General features: G+C 37.9%; 2 protein-coding genes across 2 annotated transcripts; both read left to right on the top strand.

Annotated features, from left to right (window-relative positions):
- Positions 1-6,246: 6,246 nt before the first annotated feature.
- On the top strand, positions 6,247-7,824 carry LOC131158630 (uncharacterized). Its single transcript, XM_058113495.1, has one exon. The coding sequence runs from the start codon at positions 6,247-6,249 to the stop codon at positions 7,822-7,824; it is 1,578 nt and encodes a 525-aa protein (XP_057969478.1).
- A 22-nt stretch (positions 7,825-7,846) lies between these two features.
- On the top strand, positions 7,847-8,344 carry LOC131158629 (uncharacterized). The gene has a single exon (XM_058113494.1). The coding sequence runs from the start codon at positions 7,847-7,849 to the stop codon at positions 8,342-8,344; it is 498 nt and encodes a 165-aa protein (XP_057969477.1).
- The last annotated feature ends 11,944 nt before the right edge of the window (positions 8,345-20,288 follow it).

Here is a 20,288-nt window from a genome sequence, read left to right as displayed (position 1 = left end):
GGATGCTGTGTAATTCGGGCGGGCTTCGGGCCGAAGGGTGTGACGACACCGGGTTGCTTGATCATGTGTGTGTGCGTGTATGCACTATACTGGAACTGTATTATGAAAATACTAGAATTGCATTAAACTATGTGTGTTTTGCATCATGATAACACTTCAAATGTCACACACCGATATAACCTGTATTTGCCTTACTAAGAGGTGTCTCACCCCTTCTATGCGTGTATATTTTTTTTCAGGTCCTTCAAGTAATCGGAACTAGCGTCCTTGTGTGGGAGCGTAGTGGTCGATGTACTACGAGTGGTACTTGGTTAAGTACTAGGTCTGTGCTAGGTTATCTTTTGTGGTTTTGGTTGACACCCAGGTTGTATTTTATATTATGGATCCTATTTTCTTTTATATAGACTCTGGTATGGTACAAAATATGTATAGAAAGACCTTTGTTTCCGCTGTGTATCTATAATGTATATGAATGTGTATAGGGTGTCTGAGAACCCCATAGGGTCGAACCCTCATTCATTTTGGAGTATCATGGTTGTTTGTATGATACAAGGACAAGTTAGGTTAGTTATTCACCCCTAGATCCCATTACCGATTTCGGGGCATGACATATGTCATCCGATTTCTTTCCGTATAACACCTTCACCAACCCTTGCTACACTAGCAAGTCTTTCACTCTTCATTGCCAAAGCTCGAAATTAACGGTTCCATCGAACTTGTTCACATTGAACTTAATCGAAGAGACCCCAGCCATTGTAGAACCAATAACTCTGATACCACTTGTTGATGTTTGTTCAACTTGAACACATGTAGTGGAAGAAGAAAATCACACACGAATCAATCAACAAGCACTAATGCAATCAGTTGATGATGAAATATACTCAAGAAGCAATTAAACAATGATAAAAATAATCAAAAAGACAACTAGAACGCACAAGATTTATGTGGTTTGGCAATAGCCTATATGCACGAGAGCAGCAACCTCGGTTTTACTATGATCAATGTCAAAGCTACAATCTTTGAAGCTTACTTGAAGCTCAATCCCATCTAGGGTTACATAATATTGTTTATCTAGCAATCTAATGCATACTGAAGAGTTCTAGTATAGCTAAACGACATCTATAGCAATCCCCTAGAGGAAAATCATCTAGACAAGCCCAATCTACAAGTCTATGATTTGAATTTATGTGATCTACTCTGAATATGAGCCACATCCCCAATAACCAAGATGTGAAATCACCCAAGGCATTGCAGGGATCTGCCACAACCATTAAGTTAGGCTAATGATATGTCATGTTAATCAAATTGACAAGATAAGATGCCACATCACCCAAGTTATCTCGGGTGTGGGTCATTCTATTTACATTGGAACAATTCTCAATCTTCTTGTTAATAAGGTAAACACCATCTGGACAACACGTACTACCTTTAGTAATGAAAAAGAAAATTCTCCAAGCTAATAATTCATTATTATAAATTACGCAATTCAATGTGACCATTGTCATAACACTTATAAAAGATGACACCGATATCTAAATAAAAAGGGCAAAGTTTCTAATTAAGCATGTAATCATCCCAAGCCTCTTTGCAGGTAGGATTCCAAAGAGACATTATAGAGAGATTATAGGAATAGTTTTTAGTGTGGTGTTGTTTTGCAAGTTCTCACTTAGGAACCCAACTCAAGTTTCATTCCGTTTATAATAATATGCTCAAATTTTATGAACATTAGGATGATTATAAGATGCAATAATTATAAATATCTTCTAATGTCAACTAATTATAGTCCAAGTTGCAATAGCTAGGATATACCAATGTACACACTTCCATATCACATTCTCAATTTTACACACTATTTCATACTCTACACACTATTTCAATTGAGTTGAGCATCACGACAATTGAACTCTAATATTTTACATATTTTTTATTCCACAATTTTGCAATTCATGCCAACTTTTGCTTTCTATTTTTTCACAAATGAGCTACCTTTTGTTGCAAACTAGGAATCTTTTTTTTATTTGACACACAACTAGACTCCTGTGATTGCACTTATTGTATCATATTTCCTTTATTTTTCTTTTTTGGTCATTTGGACATGGATTATTGTGCTAGTTGCTCTTCTTTTTTTTTCAATAAGTTGGATGCTCACATAGGACTTTGACTATAATAGCGGTTCTAGATATACACAATGAGAGGGAAACCCATCTCATATCTCATACCCCTTCTACACACTTTTTAGCTTAATTAAAGAGCACTCTTTGTACATCATTTTCTTTGATTCCACTTGTAAAGGTATCTCCACCTATTGAAGGAGAGAGGTAAATCTACCTACTGAAAGGACAGAGGCAACTCGGCCTAGTGAAGGAGTGGGGGGCTCCGCCCAAACAAAGGATACCTATGTAAAGAAGAGAGGCGACTCTGCCTATTGAAGGAGTTTCGTAAAAGACATCTTCGCCTACTAAAAGAGAGAGGTTTCTCTACCTACTAAAAGAGAGAAGTTTCTCCACCTATTGAAGGAATGCTTAGTAGAATCCTCAAGTGGGTTGCTTGAGGCAAGGACGTAGGCAATGATTGCCGAACCTTGTAAAAACACGAATCTTATTTTCTTTTCCCTAATCTCTTTAATTTGAGCATATTTATATTTGTTCATATTTTTTGTGAATATTGATTGCATTTGCGTAATTAAATCATTTGCTCAAACTATGGCTAAAGTTGTTTATGTATTTGCTTAAATTTTTTAAACACCTAATTCACCTCCCGTATTGGGACTACACCTTTTTTAACAACTTTCATATATACTGCGTGAGTGTGTTTCATATTTTGTTCTTCATCAATTGTTGCATTGTTATTCTGCTGTGTAATACAATTCTATACACAACAATGCCAACTTTTACTTTCCATTCATTTGTTTTTTTATAACAAATGAGCTACCTTCATTGCAAATTAGGATTTTTAAATATTTGACACACAACTAGACTCCTATGATTGCACTAATTGTATCATATTTCCTTTATTTTTCTTTTTTGGTCATTTGGACATGGATTATTGTGCTACTTGCTCTTTTCTTTCGGTAAGTTGGATGCTCACATAGGACTTTGACTACATAATAGCGGTTCCAGATATACACAAGGGAGGTAACCCATCTCATATCTCATACCCCTTCTACACACTTACAAGATTCAAATTTGAAACCTAGAACATGAAAGCTTGATTAACTACTAGCATGTCCCTTATGGAACATACCACATTGCCTCTACAAAAAAAAAAAAAAAAAACAAATGATGATGACTTTCTTTATGATTTTACCAAAAAAGACAAAGACCTCATGAGATTTTAAAAATTTGAATTACCTCTGACATTTTAAATATTCCGAAGACATTTCCTAACATTTAATTATTGGGACACTTATACCATTTAAAATGTTTATTCTTTTATTAAATATAAGATGAGATTTGCGTCTTTTGACAAATCTCAAAGAAGATCTTTGTAATTTTCAAAATGTTAAAAAAAGCTTTTGAAAATTTTTAAAAATTGATGTCCTTTTTACCTAATTTTAAAGGAGATCGTCATTATCTTTTATCCTAATTTTTTAAAATAAAAAATAAAAAAATTATTATTAATATATATATAGATTAATAAATATTTAAAAATATTTTTTCCTGCGCTAACAAGTATATTATGCAAATTGCAGCCCCCCCCCCCCCCTTAACAATCAAAAGATGGTAAGCTCTAAACAAAGCGACGGAGGGTTTATTTAATCAATACTTGTTTCATAACTATAAAAACAATTATTTTTCTTTCATAATAATAAAGTTTTCAAGTGCTCACTTTTGCTAGAACCTGAAGCGGCTACCGTCAGTGAGATGACGTGGTAATTACCAAATTATACCCAACCGACTTTCCAAAAGTCGGTTTGGGTTTTGCTTCCCACCCAGCCGCAACTTTTAGTTTTAAAAAAATAAAATAAAGGGGTAGAGGAAAAAGTAAAATAAAGGGGTGGGGGAAAGGCTGTCAGGAGAGACGTTTTTTTTGGGGGGGCGGGGGGGGGGGGGGGGAGGGGGGGTAGGGAGATTGATGGGAGGGGATTGTCAGACCAAAAAAGAAAAAAAAAACACATAAGGGGGTGAGAAAAAAAAACACACGTGAGGTGAATTTTTTTTTTATAAAAATAAGAGACGAAACTGACTTTTGGAAAGTCAGTTTGGTGATCAATCTCACTATTTAATTTTAATTTTTTTTAGCAAAATAAATGTAAAGTCTTAAATTTATATATGTATAGATTGGTATGTTACTTAATACAAGTTTATATTTCAAAATACACAAATTTAAAGTTAAGATGTTAACTTCAATTTGCTTGAACAGTAACTCTGTATTTGGGAGTATACTTCAATTTGCTTGAACAGTAACTCTGTATTTGGGAGTATAAATTTAAAATCTTATATGAATTTAAGCATAAATTTAGATAAAATATAATATAAATTTATATTATTTTTAAAAAAACTCGTGAAAATATAATATAAAATTATATTAAGTAAGACCTAAGTGATTGGGATAGTTAATTTAGGTAAAAAGTCGAGGGCAATCTGGGGGCAAAATCGTCAGCGTTCATGTCAATGTTTTAATTTGGATTGGAAGAAATCACAATTGTAGCAGTGGCTGCACATTATTATGTGAAGCATAGGGAGAGAGGAAGATTAAAGTAAGAATGATGCATGCAAATTTACTTATTTTTTGTAATAGTCACAAGATATGTACTAATTACAAATTTAAAATTAACAAATTTTTGTTAAGTAAATTTTGTTTTATTTTGGTAATTTTAGCAATTTGGTATATCGATTCTATATTCAACTTTAACATTCTTTTCTTATCATTCATATTTCTTACCTTGTTCCAGTTGTTAATAATTTATTTTTAAAGATGAGTCTTGTGATTATAAAGCTATGAGGGGACTTCTGCATGCATGCACGGGAGGGGCACGGAGAGAGGTGGGGCTAGGCCGAATTTTATTTTATTTTAAAAAAGGGGAAGCATAATAAAAAAAAAAAAACATGGTGAGGGATAGGTGTCGGGAGGGGGAGAGAGGAGGAGGGGGAGAGAGAGAAGAGGGGGGAGGGGCTCGCTTAATAGTTGCATGTTAGTGTGCAAACCGACTTTTGGAAAGTCGGTTCGGTATTAAAAAATTAATTCTTGCATTTGTGCATGCATGAATAGTGTCCAAACGGACTTTTGGAAAGTTGGTTTGGTATTAAAAAATTAATTCTTGAAAATAGTGTCCAAACCAATTTTTGGAAAGTCAGTTTGGTATGAATAGTGTCCAAACCAACTTTTGGTAAGTCGGTTTGGTATTAAAAAAAAAAGTAATTCCGTCGTGCATGCATGTGTGTGGGTGTACGTAAAAAAATCAAAATTGACTTTCCAAAAGTCGGTTTTGTTATGCTAGTCTCCTATATATTTGTTCATCATCCCTCAACCATTACTCAAGCTTTCTCCTTTTTCATTTATTTGTTGATCCTCCACCCTTCTTACCACCTTGCAGATAAACTCTACTTTTGATAAGTCATAATGACGTCAAATTCGCCAGCTAACAAAGTTACGGTCTTATTATACATTGACTGTGAGAATATTCATGGATCAACCGATATTGAGTACAGCGCTGGGCCAACGAAAGCAATTCGAGTTCGAAGGAGGATGAAGTTAGAAAGTTTGAAATGCAAAATATATGAAGGATTAGATATTGATCCAAAGGATTACATGTTAGAACTGACATTGAGATATCCGCAACGATGGGGTGGTGGAAATTTGTTCTACATTGACATTCCAAAAAAAAATGATGCAGATGTCGTAATTGCGTTGGACCCGCAGAGTTCTTGTCTGGACGTATATGTTGTTGAGATTTTTGTTAATCACAGTCCTCGAAGTAGTAGTATAGGCGGAGCCCCAACTTTGCAAGGGGAAGCATTCATCCATTCTCAACCATATACCGAATATGGTACCGGTAAGACGAGTAGACTATTTGATCACCTTTCACAGGTGACTGCGGCGTTAGATTTGAATGACATCCCTGGTACATCATTTCAACCAGAATTCTTGACAACAGAGCTTCGACGTAAGGAGTCTACCTTGCAGGGATTCAATGTGGGAAGCAATTATTATCACGAAGCAGAACAATCAACAAAGTATAGGCATGACTGAAGTTTAACTGGAGCTGTGTCCATACCAGACTTCCAAACAGTTCCATCTATTGTCATGAATGAGAGGGGGGCATACACGGTCCGGCCAATGCTACCTGATATGGACTGCAACCGTGAATTTGAGGAAGAAGAGGATATAGAAGAGGATTTTGAAGAGGCAGATGCAAGGGTAGATGAAGCTGGTGAACAAAATGAATATAGGGTTCACCATGAAGAATTTGTGATGCCTCCTCAGAACACACATGTCGGTCACAGGAGGGTACGCGACGTGCAGCCATTAGCGTACATGGTTGATGTTGAATCCGGTCATATCAGAACTGAAGTTGAAAGTTCACTCGAGGGCACCCGATGGCATGGTGTATCAGAATTTGGGAAAGGTATGATTTTCAACACAAAGGATGACCTCATTCACTCCGTGCGCGTCCACCATGCGCAAACACACCACAACTTCAAGGTGGTGCAATCGACCCCAACAACGTGGATGGTTAGGGGCAATGAAGACGAGACCTGTGTTTGGTGGTTGCGTGCAAGTCAACGTAAAAAGCATGGGCTATTTGAAATTACACAACACAAAGGGCCACATACATGCATAAATGAGACTCTCTCGCAGGACCACCCACAACTGAAGTCTAGCTTAGTTGCAAATGAAGTCGTAGAAATTATCAAAAGTGATGTCGGTGCTTCTATTGCAGCTTTGCAAGCACACTTGAGGTCAAAATACCAGTACCATGTATCGTACAGAAAGGTATGGCTCGAGAAGCAAATGGCAGTTTCAAGGGTGTTTGGAGATTGGGATATTTCATATCAACTGCTTCCAAAATGGATGCATGCTATGTGTGAAACAAATCCCGGTACAAAGGTGAAGTGGGCGTGGACAGAAATCCTTGATGCTAACAACGTTGCTATTTTGACATGTGTGTTTTGGTCATTTGCAACATCAATAGAGGGATTTCGTCATTGTCCTCCAGTTCTCTGTGTGGACGGAACACACTTGTACAGAAAATATAAAGGTAAATTATTAATTGCAATGGCCCCTGATGCAAATCAACAAATATTTCCAGTAGCGTTTGCCATCGTTGAGGAGGAGAGTTTGCGCATATGGTCCTGGTTCCTTAAGTGCATTCAGGATGAAGTGATTGATCGCAATAATTTGTGTCTTATATCAGATAGACATGTCGGTATTCTTGCTGCCGTTCGTCAGAACGATGACTGGCAACCGCCGCGTGCGCACCATCGGTTTTGCTTACGTCACATTGTTAGAAACTTCAACCAGAGGGTGCACAATACGATGCTCAAGCGGATGGTTGAAATAGCTAGTAGGGAGCACCAAGTTAGGAAATTCAATAGTATGATGGAAAGAATCCTAACAGAGGGTGGGCCAATTGCAAAGTCCTTTTTTGAAGAGATACCTCCTCACATGTGGACGCAATGTCACGATGGTGGTCGAAGGTATGGAAACATGACCACAAATCTTGTTGAATGTTTTAATGCCGTCTTGAAAGGAACTCGTAGTCTACCAATAACGGCCATTGTCCAGATGATATTTTATCGCGTTGCACAGTACTTTAGTACCCGCCGAGAGGCATCTCGCCAAGCAATGGAGTCGGGGAATGGTTACACACCACATATGTAGTTGCAAAATGCAGAGGAGGGAGATGGCGTATGCTGGACATGAGGTTATCAACTTCAACATTGAAAGGGGGTTGTTCAGCATTCAAACTGCACCACGGCCACCAAATAAGGGTCAAAATATTCAAACAGTTGACATAAAGGGACGTCGATGTACATATGGGAAGTGGCAGAATCTACACTGCCCTTGTTCTCACTTGTTAGCTGTCTGTGGTGCAAGAAGATTGGGGTATAGAAGCTATATTGACCCTTGTTTCACGGTACAGGAGCATTATGCGACATATGCGATGGACTTCATTCCCATCCTCCATGAACAATATTGGAAGGATCTAATAGCGCCAAAATTGTACGGTAATCGAAATTTGCTTAGGCAGAAAGGATGCCCTAAAAGTTCGAGACTGCGTAACGAAATGGATGTACGAGAGGGTAGTCGGAGGATGCGGTGCGGGTTTTGCCACGAAGAGGCTCACAACCACAATCGATGTCCAAGGAGGACTGGAGGTCATGACAATGCTGGACCATGATAATGCATTCAAAATATGTACTTAATGTGTAATGTACTTGAAATTTGTGAGTTGCCATTAAGCTTTTTAGCTTTTGAAATTAGTGAGTTGTACTCGAGTTCTATTTCGTTCTTCTATTTTGTTCTTAATTTATTTCATGGTCAATTGTTAAATATAAATTTAAAAAATTGTTGTACCAAAAAGTTATATACAATTATTTTTTATTAAATATGATTATTATTATTATTATTATTATTATTCATTACTCGAAAAAAAAAAAACTTTAAGTATACATGCATAATAATGTACTTTTGCGTCACTAAGTCCCACATGGTCGTGGTCTCCTTTGTCTCGGCGGTTGTTGGCGTCGTTCTTGCGGAGGTTGACGTTGCCTTCTGCGATGTCTAGCTGCCCCTTCCGCACCATCGTTGCCTTCAGCTGTTGGAGGGATATGTTCCTCCAGTCCAGCATCAAGCGACCCGCCATCAATGAAAAGAACGAATGGGATCGGCGATGAGCTCGGAAATTGATGGTATTGCAGTTGTTCCCGATACATTGGAGATGGGTCGCTTTGTATGGACTGCAGAGCCTCTGGATAGTATGGTATACTGGTGGATACCCCATACTGATGCTGATAACCCCCATATGGCATATGGGAAGAAGAAGCCTCTACGTGCCACATGGAGGTCTGTGCCGGTGTGAACTGCGGTGTTGATGCTCTCCAATCACTTTCTGTCCACTGGGATGGTTGGGTGGGAGCCCCCCCCCCCCTCAACTCGAACATGCCCTCCCCCCCAAGACTCCGGCGAGGTCTACCACGACCTCTTCTATGCGACGCCTGCTCAGTAGCTATGACATCATCATCTGATTCAGGACCCTCCGTGTTGGCGTGGTGAGACCTATGAATTGATCGACGAGCTTCCTCAGCCACAAACCACATACATGCCTCTGTAATTGGTCTAGCGGGACATGTCGGAACACAATCTGATAAGTGGATGGTCCTCATCATATGTTCCTACAAAAAAATACGTTGGACACAATACGAATAAGTTAATGATATAAAACCAGTATGTTTTTTACATGTGTTTAGTTATTTTTTTAACTCACCACTGTCATGTGTAAATTGGCAGTTCTACTCACGTAGTGAATCGTGATGGATCGGTACCAGTCATTATATCCATCTTCCGCCAATGGAGGTGTATGCTTAGGGAGTGGAAGCTCCCTAAGTATGTAGATGGCATTGTCCAGCCTGTGTTGCCACATCTAGAGGGTACGCTCGTACTTAATGCGAAAGTTGATTTGATGACGGCCGCGCTGGTCACAGTCATGTAGATCCAAATGATGGTTGTCGGGGTCGTAATTTGTCTGAGTTGGACAAGGGATTTGCTGCCTCATCCCGAATTGCCACATTAGACAATCTGGCAAGTGCCACTCCATGATCTGAAAGCAAATCATAGGAGTGCGAACAAGCCAAATTTGTACACCTAAGCATATAGGGGGTAGATTCGCGTAGACATCCGCAGTGTACAGCATCCATATAAACTACTAACAATGAATTTATGTCAGAAAATTACTACAAATAGTAAATGTTCCGAACCCATATTGAACGATTCAAATGAAATAAATACGATATTACTTGGTCCTCACGCATCATATCAATGTCATATCGATAAGACCGCTATCGCGACGTCCCGGGAGCGCGTGTGCCCCTGGCGGCGAAATTAAAAAATCAATTTTGATATTTTCGGGAAAAATATGGTATAGGAGTCGCCACTAACCTTTAGTGTGGTTAGAACACATGATTACTACCCCGTTAGGGGTAGAATCGGTCTACATTACCAGAATTGGGGTCGGGAGTTCGGTTACGCGAGGGGAAGGTACGAGCACCCCCTACGCGCCCGTTCTTACGAACGGTACCTAATTAATTTGAAATTATCCCTAAATTAATCTAATAATTCTTTAAATTACTCCTTTTTATGAATTTATAAATATATGTAAAAAAATAAATAAATAAATAAATAAAATAATAAATAAATGAAGATAATATATACATATATATTCCCTCAGAGCTTAGGGTACGTGATGCCTGAAGGCTCATACCCCCGCAATAAAATCATACGGATTAAAAATCAAAAATACTTTATAAAATACGCTCCCAAATTTTAGAAATTTTATGGGTTTTCCTAAGTATGAAAATACTAGTTTGGGAGGTTTTGGATAATAGATATAATAATTTAAACATAATAAATAAATTAATTAATTAATAAAATAATAATAAACTAGAGTATTAGGATACCATAATATGTACTAATCAACATATATAATAGAAGCTAAAATATCTAACATACCAATAATAGTAGAATATAAACATATAATATAGACTAAGATAATGAGCATATCATAATATTAAAATACTATATGTGCGTTATAAACAAAAATACTTAAACATACCATAATAAACATAAACACGATGATAACAATAATAAATATCCACAAATAATATAATACGTAATAAATTACTATAATACTATATATACTAAACATACCATATAATAGCATGATACCAAAACACCAAAAATATTATATTACCTAAAATGCCAAACTTACCATAATACTAGAATATAAAATTAACACACCCTAACATTAAAATACTACATGCACGTTATGAACTAAAATACTCAAACATACCTTTATACATATAATAATAATAATAATAATAATTAATATCTACAAATACTATAATAAATAACAAATTAAATATATAATATAATAGCATGATACCAAAACACCAAATATACATTATTAACTAAAATACCAAACTTACCATAATAAATAATACCTTGTATAAAAATATCATAATAATATATAATATTACCTAAAATGCTATATTACTAAATGTACATAGTCACCTAAAATACTAAATTAAACGTATAATGCTAATTATAAATCTTAAGTTGTTAAATACCTAATATGACTACTATTCTAGAATACTAAATACACATACAACTATAGTTCTAAAATACCACATGTACTACAACTAATCTACTAAAAAAAAAACTCCTAACATGATATATAATAAGACCGAAATTCTAAAATACTAATAATGTAATATAAAGATAACATACAATATAAGCATGAAAAAAAATATATATATATATATATATCTTACACGTAAGAACCATAACAAGATAGCAACCCGACACCTAAGAATACCTATTAAGCATACAACTTGAATATTGTGCACTAACAAAAATAAAATATGACAACATAATTTATTACATTTAAAATATTACAAATTAAATCTTACCTTCACAATAAAAAGAAGAAAAAAAAAATCCTACAATAATGAAGATAAACAAATTAGTATTTATAAATATGGACATTAATTTTTAAAAATCCTAAAACAAACCAAGCAAAATTTAAACTTTATAATAAAAACATGTGTGCTGTGTGTGCAACAGTGTGTGCAGCAGAAACAGGAGGCAAAGGGGGACTCACCGGGGGTTCTTGTGTTGCAGTGATGGCCGGAGGACTCGGCTGTGTTGCAGAGCGGAGGAAGCCAAGGGCTGGCCGAGGGTCTGGAGTTGACTGGTCTGAGTATTTCCAGACTGATTGCCTTGGAGAGGCCGGAGACAGCCTCGGCTGGAGCTGTTGCTGCTGGCGGCGTGAAGAGAGGAGGCCGGGTGATTGGTGCTGCTATTCTTGGTCTGGGGGATGCTGGTACTCTGGCAGGGGGTTCTGTGATTTAGTGTGTTTGCTATGTGTTTACCTGCAAGAGCTCACGTGGCTGGCGTTGAGAGTCATGCAGGGGGTTCTCGGCTACAGTTGGCCGGAGTGGTTGCAGGAGTCTGGAAAAGGTGGTTGGCCGGAGGTTCTCGCAGTGATGATGGCCTCTCGGCTGGATCGTGAGTGAGGAAGAGAAGCGTGAGGGCGATGGGAGAATGAGGGAGGTGCTGTGGTTGGGAGGCGCTGCAGGTAAGAAGAAGAAGATGGAGAAGGAGGCTCGAAACGGAGAGGCGTGGCGGCTGTGCGTGAGAGAGTTGCTAGCTAGGTTTTTTTTTCTTTTCTTTTTCTTTGGCCGTGCCTAGCTATGCTGTGCACTCTCCTTTCTTGGTTCCAAAACATGCCTTTAAATAGGCATCTCCCCAAAACCCTAATACACACTTTCCTTTTTTGTTTTTTTGTTTTTATTTTTTATAATAATAATAATAATAGTTATAGTAATAATAATACTAGTAGGATAATAATAATAATAATAATAATAATAATAATAATAATAATAATAATAATAATAAAAATAATAAAAAATAATAGTACCTATAATAATAAGAATAATAATAACAATAGTAATAATAATAATCAAAACAATAAAATAAATGGAAAATAAAATTTAAAATAAAAGTACTATTAAGGATAATAATAATAATAATAATAATAATAATAATAATAATAATAATAAGAATAATAAAAATAATAAAAAATAATAGTAATACTAATAAATAATAATAATAATAATAATAATAATAATAATAATAATAATAATAGTAATAATAATATATCAAAACAATAAAATAAATGGAAAATAAAATTTAAATAAAAGTACTAGTAAGGATAATAATAATAATAATAATAATAATATACTAATAATAATAATAATAATAATAATAAATATACTATTAATATAGGAAAATAATAATAATAAAAATAATAAAAAATAATAATAATAAAGTATCAATTTTGAAGAAAATAATAATACTAATAATAATAATAAAATAATAAAACAAAGGGAACCCCTTGTTCTATTTGGTTAGGGCAAAAATAGGGTGTCTACAATCGCAGAGTATGTTGAGGGATGTGGGCGGCATGAAATAAAGCTCGCCATCTAACCGCAAGTGGGAACGGGCCATTGTCGACATCAGCAAGAAGATGTGGCATGACAACTCTAATTGGAGCAAGAAAGGGCATGCGCTCCCATGCCCAAACCTACGAGAGGAATAGCTCACCTCCAATTGATTGCGTCTACACATGACCAACTTGGCACATCTCTCTGTACAGCAATGCAAGTGCAGCACTACCCCAGCTATACATCAACGCTCTCTCCAAGTCACTCAACAGAGGGAGGAACATCAACGACGCATAATGTTGTGACTTGTTCACAAATAACAAGCCGCATATTAGACGTAGTATGTACCCTCGAGCGTACTGCAATACGACCTCCTCAAATGCTTCATCAGGCAGATCAGGAAGTCCCGTCCATCCATGTCATAGACAAAGACGTGCCGTTTCGTCCGCTCCGGCCAGTGGGGGGGTTGCATCCGAGTAGGCTTTGACAATTCATCTCCCAGTCTTGCTGCCATCGTGCCCGTAACAGCGTCACCATCAATAGGTAATCCGTGATGATTGCAAATCCTGCAACGTTATCGTTGCCTCGCAGCAAAGAAAATGAAAATGTGTGTGTCTCAGGCCTCCAACGCTCTAACAATGACACTAATTAAATGATGGTCTAAGCGAATATACCGAAATTTGGTTACAGTGGATAGAACCCTACTCGTTGAATCCACGGAATGCTTCTAGGATGGGCATGCCACATGGTTTCTAATGTACGCACACACTGCGCCCTTAAAGGGTCAAAATGATCTTCCTCCCATGCCCTATAGGAAGGTAATGAACAATCCCCAATGTTAATATAGATGAATCAAGTGGACCCAAACTCCATCTCTAAGTGTTAAATATAGAGGAGTGTGCAAACAAATAAATATTTTTGACAATTGAAACTAATGCAAATAATGAACTGTAGAAATGCTAGTAGATGAGAGCAATTGGAAGATGATATGATATATAGAAAAATATTCACCAAACCAACTTTTGAAAAGTCGATTTGCGTCACTTTATAAAAAAAATTAAAATTAAAAAAAATTTGACACCAAACAGAATTTGGAAAGTTGTTTTGATCTTTTTAAAAAAAAAAATAAATAATAGCCGCCCTCCCCCCCCCTCTCCCATACCCTGAAGGCATGCAAAATTTCAACAAAAAAAAAATGCGGCCCCACCACCTTATCTCCCTGCCCTCCACGCATGCCGCACGTCCCTCATGGTTTTTTTTTTTCTGTCTGACAATTCAAAAGCCATCCCCTCCCATAAACTCCCTTACCCCCAGCGCCCCCCCCCCCCCCCCTCCAACCCCCAAAACGTCTTTACCTGACAGCCTTTCCCCCACCCCCTTTTATTTATTTTTTTTTTAAACTAAACGTACGGCTGGTTGGAATTAACACCCAAAAACGACTTTAGAAAGGCGGTTGGGTATAATTTGGGTAAATCTACAGATATTTTATCTATTTTGTGTTTTTTATTATTTTTGTTTTTTTGAATAATTATACAAAAATACATTTTTTAATTTTATTTTATTTTTTAGTAAAAATAAAAAATATGTTTATTATTTCAAAATAAAACTATATATCTTTTATTCCTCGAAGAAATAGAAATAAAAAAAATTATAATTTTTATTTTATTAATTCCGGGGCATTAAATGCCAAACACACACAACCCCTCCTCTCCCCTTCTCCCGCCAGTGCATGATGGTTGTCCCCACCCCCGCCCCCCCCCTTTTTTTTTTCCCCTTTGATTGCAGGATGACAAGACATGACCTTCAATTTCTTTTTTTTCATTAAAAAAAAAAAAAAAAAAACCTAAACCGCCTTTGGGAAAGTCGGTTCAGTACATTTGGTATTTATTTCTCATACCTTCAAATTGTGTTTTTTATTTTTTTTTCTTAATATTTTGTTAAAAACCTCATGTTTTGGTCTTTTATCCCCCAAAGCCCATCAAAATCAAAGTGCGAAACCTCCAATACCCACGAGCCCACTAGGGGGTAAGTAGTTAGCGCTACAAGCGCTTTCCACCATTTTAGGTTAGGTGCTTGATGTGGCTGGTCGACAGCCAGTTTGCTTATATGACGAGTTTTTTCCTAAAGATTAAAGAAAAACAAATAAAAAAACACAAATATGAAGGTATGAGAATAAATACAAAATGTACCGAACGGATTTCAAAAGTTGGTTGGGTTTTTTTTTTTTATGAAAAAAAAAAACAGGAGAAGAAGTCAGGTCTTGGTCAGATGCACTTCAACGGGGGAAAAAAAAAAGTGGGTGGTATGGGGACAGGCATGCACGGCGGGAGAAGGGGAGAGGGAGGGGGGGGGTGGGGGGCATTTAATGCCTAGGGAATTAAATAAACCACAAGCAAAATAATAATTTTTTTTTTATTTTTGGAGGAGGAATAAAATAGATATATATTTTTTTTTATTTTTGCAAATAATAAAACATATTTTTTATTTTGAGAAAGTTAAAATAAATTAAAAAATGTAATATGTGATTAAGGTATCAAGAATCCAACAAAGAATAAAAAAACACAAAAATAGATAAAAATATATTAGATTTACCAAATAATCCCACACCGACTTCTAAAAGCGGGTTTGGTTTTAATTCCAACAGCCGCGGCTTTTAGTTTAAAAAAAAAAAATAAAGGGGGGTGGGGGCAAGGTATGTCAGGGAAGATGTTTTGGGGGTTGGGGTGGGGGGGGGGGCCTGGGGGGGAAAGGAGTTTGATGGGAGGGGAGGAATTTTTGACTGTCAGACAAAGAAAAAAAAAAAAAAAAAAAACACGTGAGGGAACTTGCGTGCATGCGGTGGGAGGGGCCGGGAGATAAGGGGGGGGGTATGAATTTTTTTTGTTGAAATTGCATGCACGGCAGGGTATTGTGGGAGAGATGGAGGGCAGGGAGTTTGATGGGGGGAGGGGAAATTTGATTGTAAGATAAGAAAAAAAAAAAAAAAAAAACTGGTGTGAGAGACTTTGATGTTGCTGGAGGGGGCGGGAGAGGGGGGAGTAAGGGAGGGGGGGGACGAATTTTTTTTTGTTTGAAATTTGCATGCACGCAGGGTAAGGAGAAGAGGTGGGGCCAGGCCGGATTATTTATTTTTTTTAACCACAAAAAGACCAAAACCGACTTTCCCAAAGCGGTTTTGGTGTTCAAATTTTTTAATTTCAATTTTTTTATAAAGGGGACCAAACCACTTTCAAAGTTGGTTGGTGAATTTTTCTATATATTCATATCATTTTCCAACTCTCTCAGTCTACTATATTTCTACAGTGCATTATTGCATTAGTTTCATTGTCAAAAATATTTATTTTGTTGCACCACTCCTACTATATTTAACCTTAGAGATGGAGTTTGGTCAACTGATTGATTCATCTATATTGTATTGGGGATTGTACCCCTTCTATAGGGCATGGGAGGGAGGATATTCTGACGCCTTTAAAGGGAGTTCAGTGTGTGCGTCATTAGAAACATGTGGCATGCCATCCTAGAAGAATCGTGGATTTCACGGCAGGGTTTATCCATTTACCAAATTAGGTATTTATATCGCTTAGACCATTCATTTAGGAGTTGCATTGTTGAGCTGTGGACGGGCCTTGAGACACACACATTTCATTTACTTGCGGTTGAGGCAATGATAAAGTTGGCAAGAGTGTGTGCAATCATCACAAGCATTACCTATTGATGGGGGACGTTGTTACGTGAACAGTAGTAAAACTAGAGCTGATGGGTCAAAGCCTAATCTTGGATGCAAAACCCCAAGGACGGAGCAGTTGATATAATGGCGGTCCTTGTCTATGACATGGCTGGACGGGAACAGACAGATCCTTCTGATGATGAATCTGAGGAGGCATATTGCAGTACGATCGGCGGGTACATAATACGTCTAACTATGCGGCTGTTATTCGTTGAAACAAGTCGCATATATGCGTCGTTGATGGTTCCTCCTTGTGAGTGACTGGAGAGGAGAGGGCGTCGATGTACTAGCTGGGGTAACACTGCACTGCATGGCATGTACAGAGAGATGTGCCAAGTGGTCAGTGACAGAGCAATCAATGGAAGGTGCGCGATTTCCTCTGCAAGTTTGGGAATGGGGGCAGGCCATTCTTGACTCCAATTAGAGTTGCTGCCACACTTCTCTGATGTCGACAATGTGCCCATTCCCACTTGCGATTAGATGGCGAGATTTCATTCATCCCGCCAACGTCCCTAACATACTATGCCGTCCTATCGATATGACAGTGATATGATGCGTGAGCGGACACCAGTATTATCGTATTTATTTCATTTGAATAGTCTCAATATAGGTTAGAAGGTTTACTATTAGTAGTAATTTCTGACATAACTTCTTTGTTAGCAATGTATATGGAGTGTACACTGCGGCTGTATACGCGAATATACGCCATATATGCCTAAGGTGTACAAATTTGGCTTGTTTGCAACCTATGATTGCTTTCAGGATCATGGAGGGCACTTGCGGATCAGTAATGTAATGCGGGAAATTCGGGATGATGGGCAGCACAATCCATCATCCAACTGCAAAGGTTACGACCCCGACAAAACATCATTCGGATTATCTGACTGTGACCAGCGCGGGGGCAGTATCAAACAACTTTCGCACTAAGTACGAGCGTACCTCAAATGTGGCAACATAGGTGGACAATGCCATTACATACTTAGGGAGCTTCCATCCCTACGCATACCCTACATTGCGGAAGAGGGATATCATGACTGGGTACCGATCCAACACGATTCATACGTGAGGAGAATTGCACCAATACACATGACAGTTGGTGAGGTTAAAAAAAATAAATAAACACAGTTGTAAAAAACATACTGGTTTTATATCATTAACTTATTCGTTATTGTGTACAACGTATCTATTCTAAGTAGGAAGGAACATATGATGGGGCCCATCCAATTAGCAGATTGTTCCCGACATGTCCCGTAGACCAATTTACAGACGGCATGTATGCGGTTTGCGCAGAGGAGGAGGAGAGGAGGAAGCTGAGATCATTCATAGGTCTCACCACGCCAACACGGAAGGGTCCTGAATCAGATGATGATGTCAAAACTACTGAGACCAGGGCGTCGCATAGAAGAGGTCGTGGTGGACATCGCAGGAGCGTGGGGGGGGCGTGTTCGAGTTGAGGGAGGGGGGGGCTCCCACCTAACCATCCCAGGTGGACAGAAAGGTGATTGGAGAGCATCAACACCGCAGTTCACCCGGGCACGACATCCTGTGGCACGGTAGATGGTCTTCTCCCCATCTGGCCATAAGGAGGGTTGGTTATCAGCATCAGTATGGGGATCCACAGTACACATACCATCCAGAGGCTCATAGTCCATTACAAAGCGACCACCGCCAAGTAATGGGAACAACAGCAATAACATAATTCCGAGATAATCGCCATCCCATTCGATCTTTTCATTGATGGGGGGCGCTTGATGCCGGACTAGGGAAAATATCCCTCCAAAGTGAACGGTAACGATGGTGCGGAAGGGGCAGCTAACATAGCAAGAGGCAATGTCAACCCTGGCAAGAACGACCAACAACCGCTGTGTGAGTTGATGAGACAAAGGAGACCGCACCATGTGGACTTAGTGACGCACCGCAGAGTAAAGTATATGCAGGAACCTTAAAGTTTTTTTGCGGAAGAGCACTGAATACTAATAATAATTAATAATCTATTTAATAAAAAAAAATGTATATAACTTTTTGTACGAAATTTTTTTTTCTTAAATTTAGATTTATAAAATTGACCATGAATAAATTAAAACAAATAGGAAGAACGATCGAACTCGAGACAGCTCACAATTTCAAAAGCTAAAAGCTTAATGGCACTCACAAATTCAAAGTACATTACACATTAGTAATATTTTGAATGTATTATGATGGTCCAGCGATTTGCTGAACTCCAGGCCTCCTTGGACATAGATTGCGGTTGTATGACCCTCTTCGTGGCCAAAACCCGCACCGAATCCTATGACTACCCTCTAGTCATCCATTTCATTACAGCAATCTCGAACTTTTTAGGGCGCGTTCTGCCTAAGCAAATTTCGAAACCGTACAAATTGGCACTATGGATCCGTCAATATTGTTCATGGAGGATGGGCATGAAGGCCATCGCATTGGCCGGGACGTTTATGCCCCCCTCAACTTTCCATGACAATAGATGGACAATGTTTGGAAGTCATGGTATGGACACAGCTCAGTTGAACTTCGTCATGCTATACTTTGGTGATGTTCTGCTTCGTGATTATAATTGTTCCAATATTGAATCCCTGCAAGGTAGACTCCTTACGCTCAAAGCTCTATTGTCAAGAATTTGGTTGTTTTTTGCTGTTTGATTGGAAATGATTGTAACAGGGATTTGTCTTCAAATCAATGCTTTGCAGTCACCTAGGAAAGGTGAATCAAATAGTCTGCGTCTCAACGGGGGTAAAATCAGTATATGGTTGAGAATGTGATGAATGCCTTCCCCTTGCAAAGTTGTGTGGCTCCACCTATAATACTACTCGAGGACTGCGCTGAACAAAATCTCAACAAAAAATTATACATACGGACAAGAGCAACTTTGCAGGTCCACCGCAATTATGATGTATGTCATTTTTTTTTTGGGATGTAAATGTAGAAACAAATTTCCAACCTCCCCTCGTGTGGAATCCGATTCAAGTTTTTCTAGAATGTATTCATTTGGATCAATCATCTATCTTAAGTATTTTGCGTTTCAACTTATACGTCATGCATTCGACTCGAAATGGGCTTTCGTTGGCCCCCGCTGTTTTTTTTTTCCCGTACCAATATGGTTGATCATATGAAATAATCTCACAAGTTCAATGTATAATAAGACCGTAACTTGTTATCTGTGCGAAATTACGTCATTAGGACTTATCAAAAGTAGAGTTATTTGCAAATTGTTGGTAAGAAGGTTGGTGGAGGATCAACAAATAAAGAAAAAGGAGAAAGAAAGCTTTTGACGTTAGTAATGGTTGAGGGATGATGAACCATATCTATAGGAGGACTAGCATAACAAACTGACTTTATGGAAAGTCAATTTTGATGTTTTTAGTACACCCACAACATGCAGC

Source organism: Malania oleifera, chromosome 6 (assembly GCF_029873635.1).
Source record: "Malania oleifera isolate guangnan ecotype guangnan chromosome 6, ASM2987363v1, whole genome shotgun sequence".
Classification (NCBI taxonomy): Eukaryota; Viridiplantae; Streptophyta; class Magnoliopsida; order Santalales; family Ximeniaceae; genus Malania; species Malania oleifera.
The sequence above is the reverse complement of the archived record's forward strand: the minus strand, read 5'-3'. Positions and strand labels throughout refer to the sequence as shown.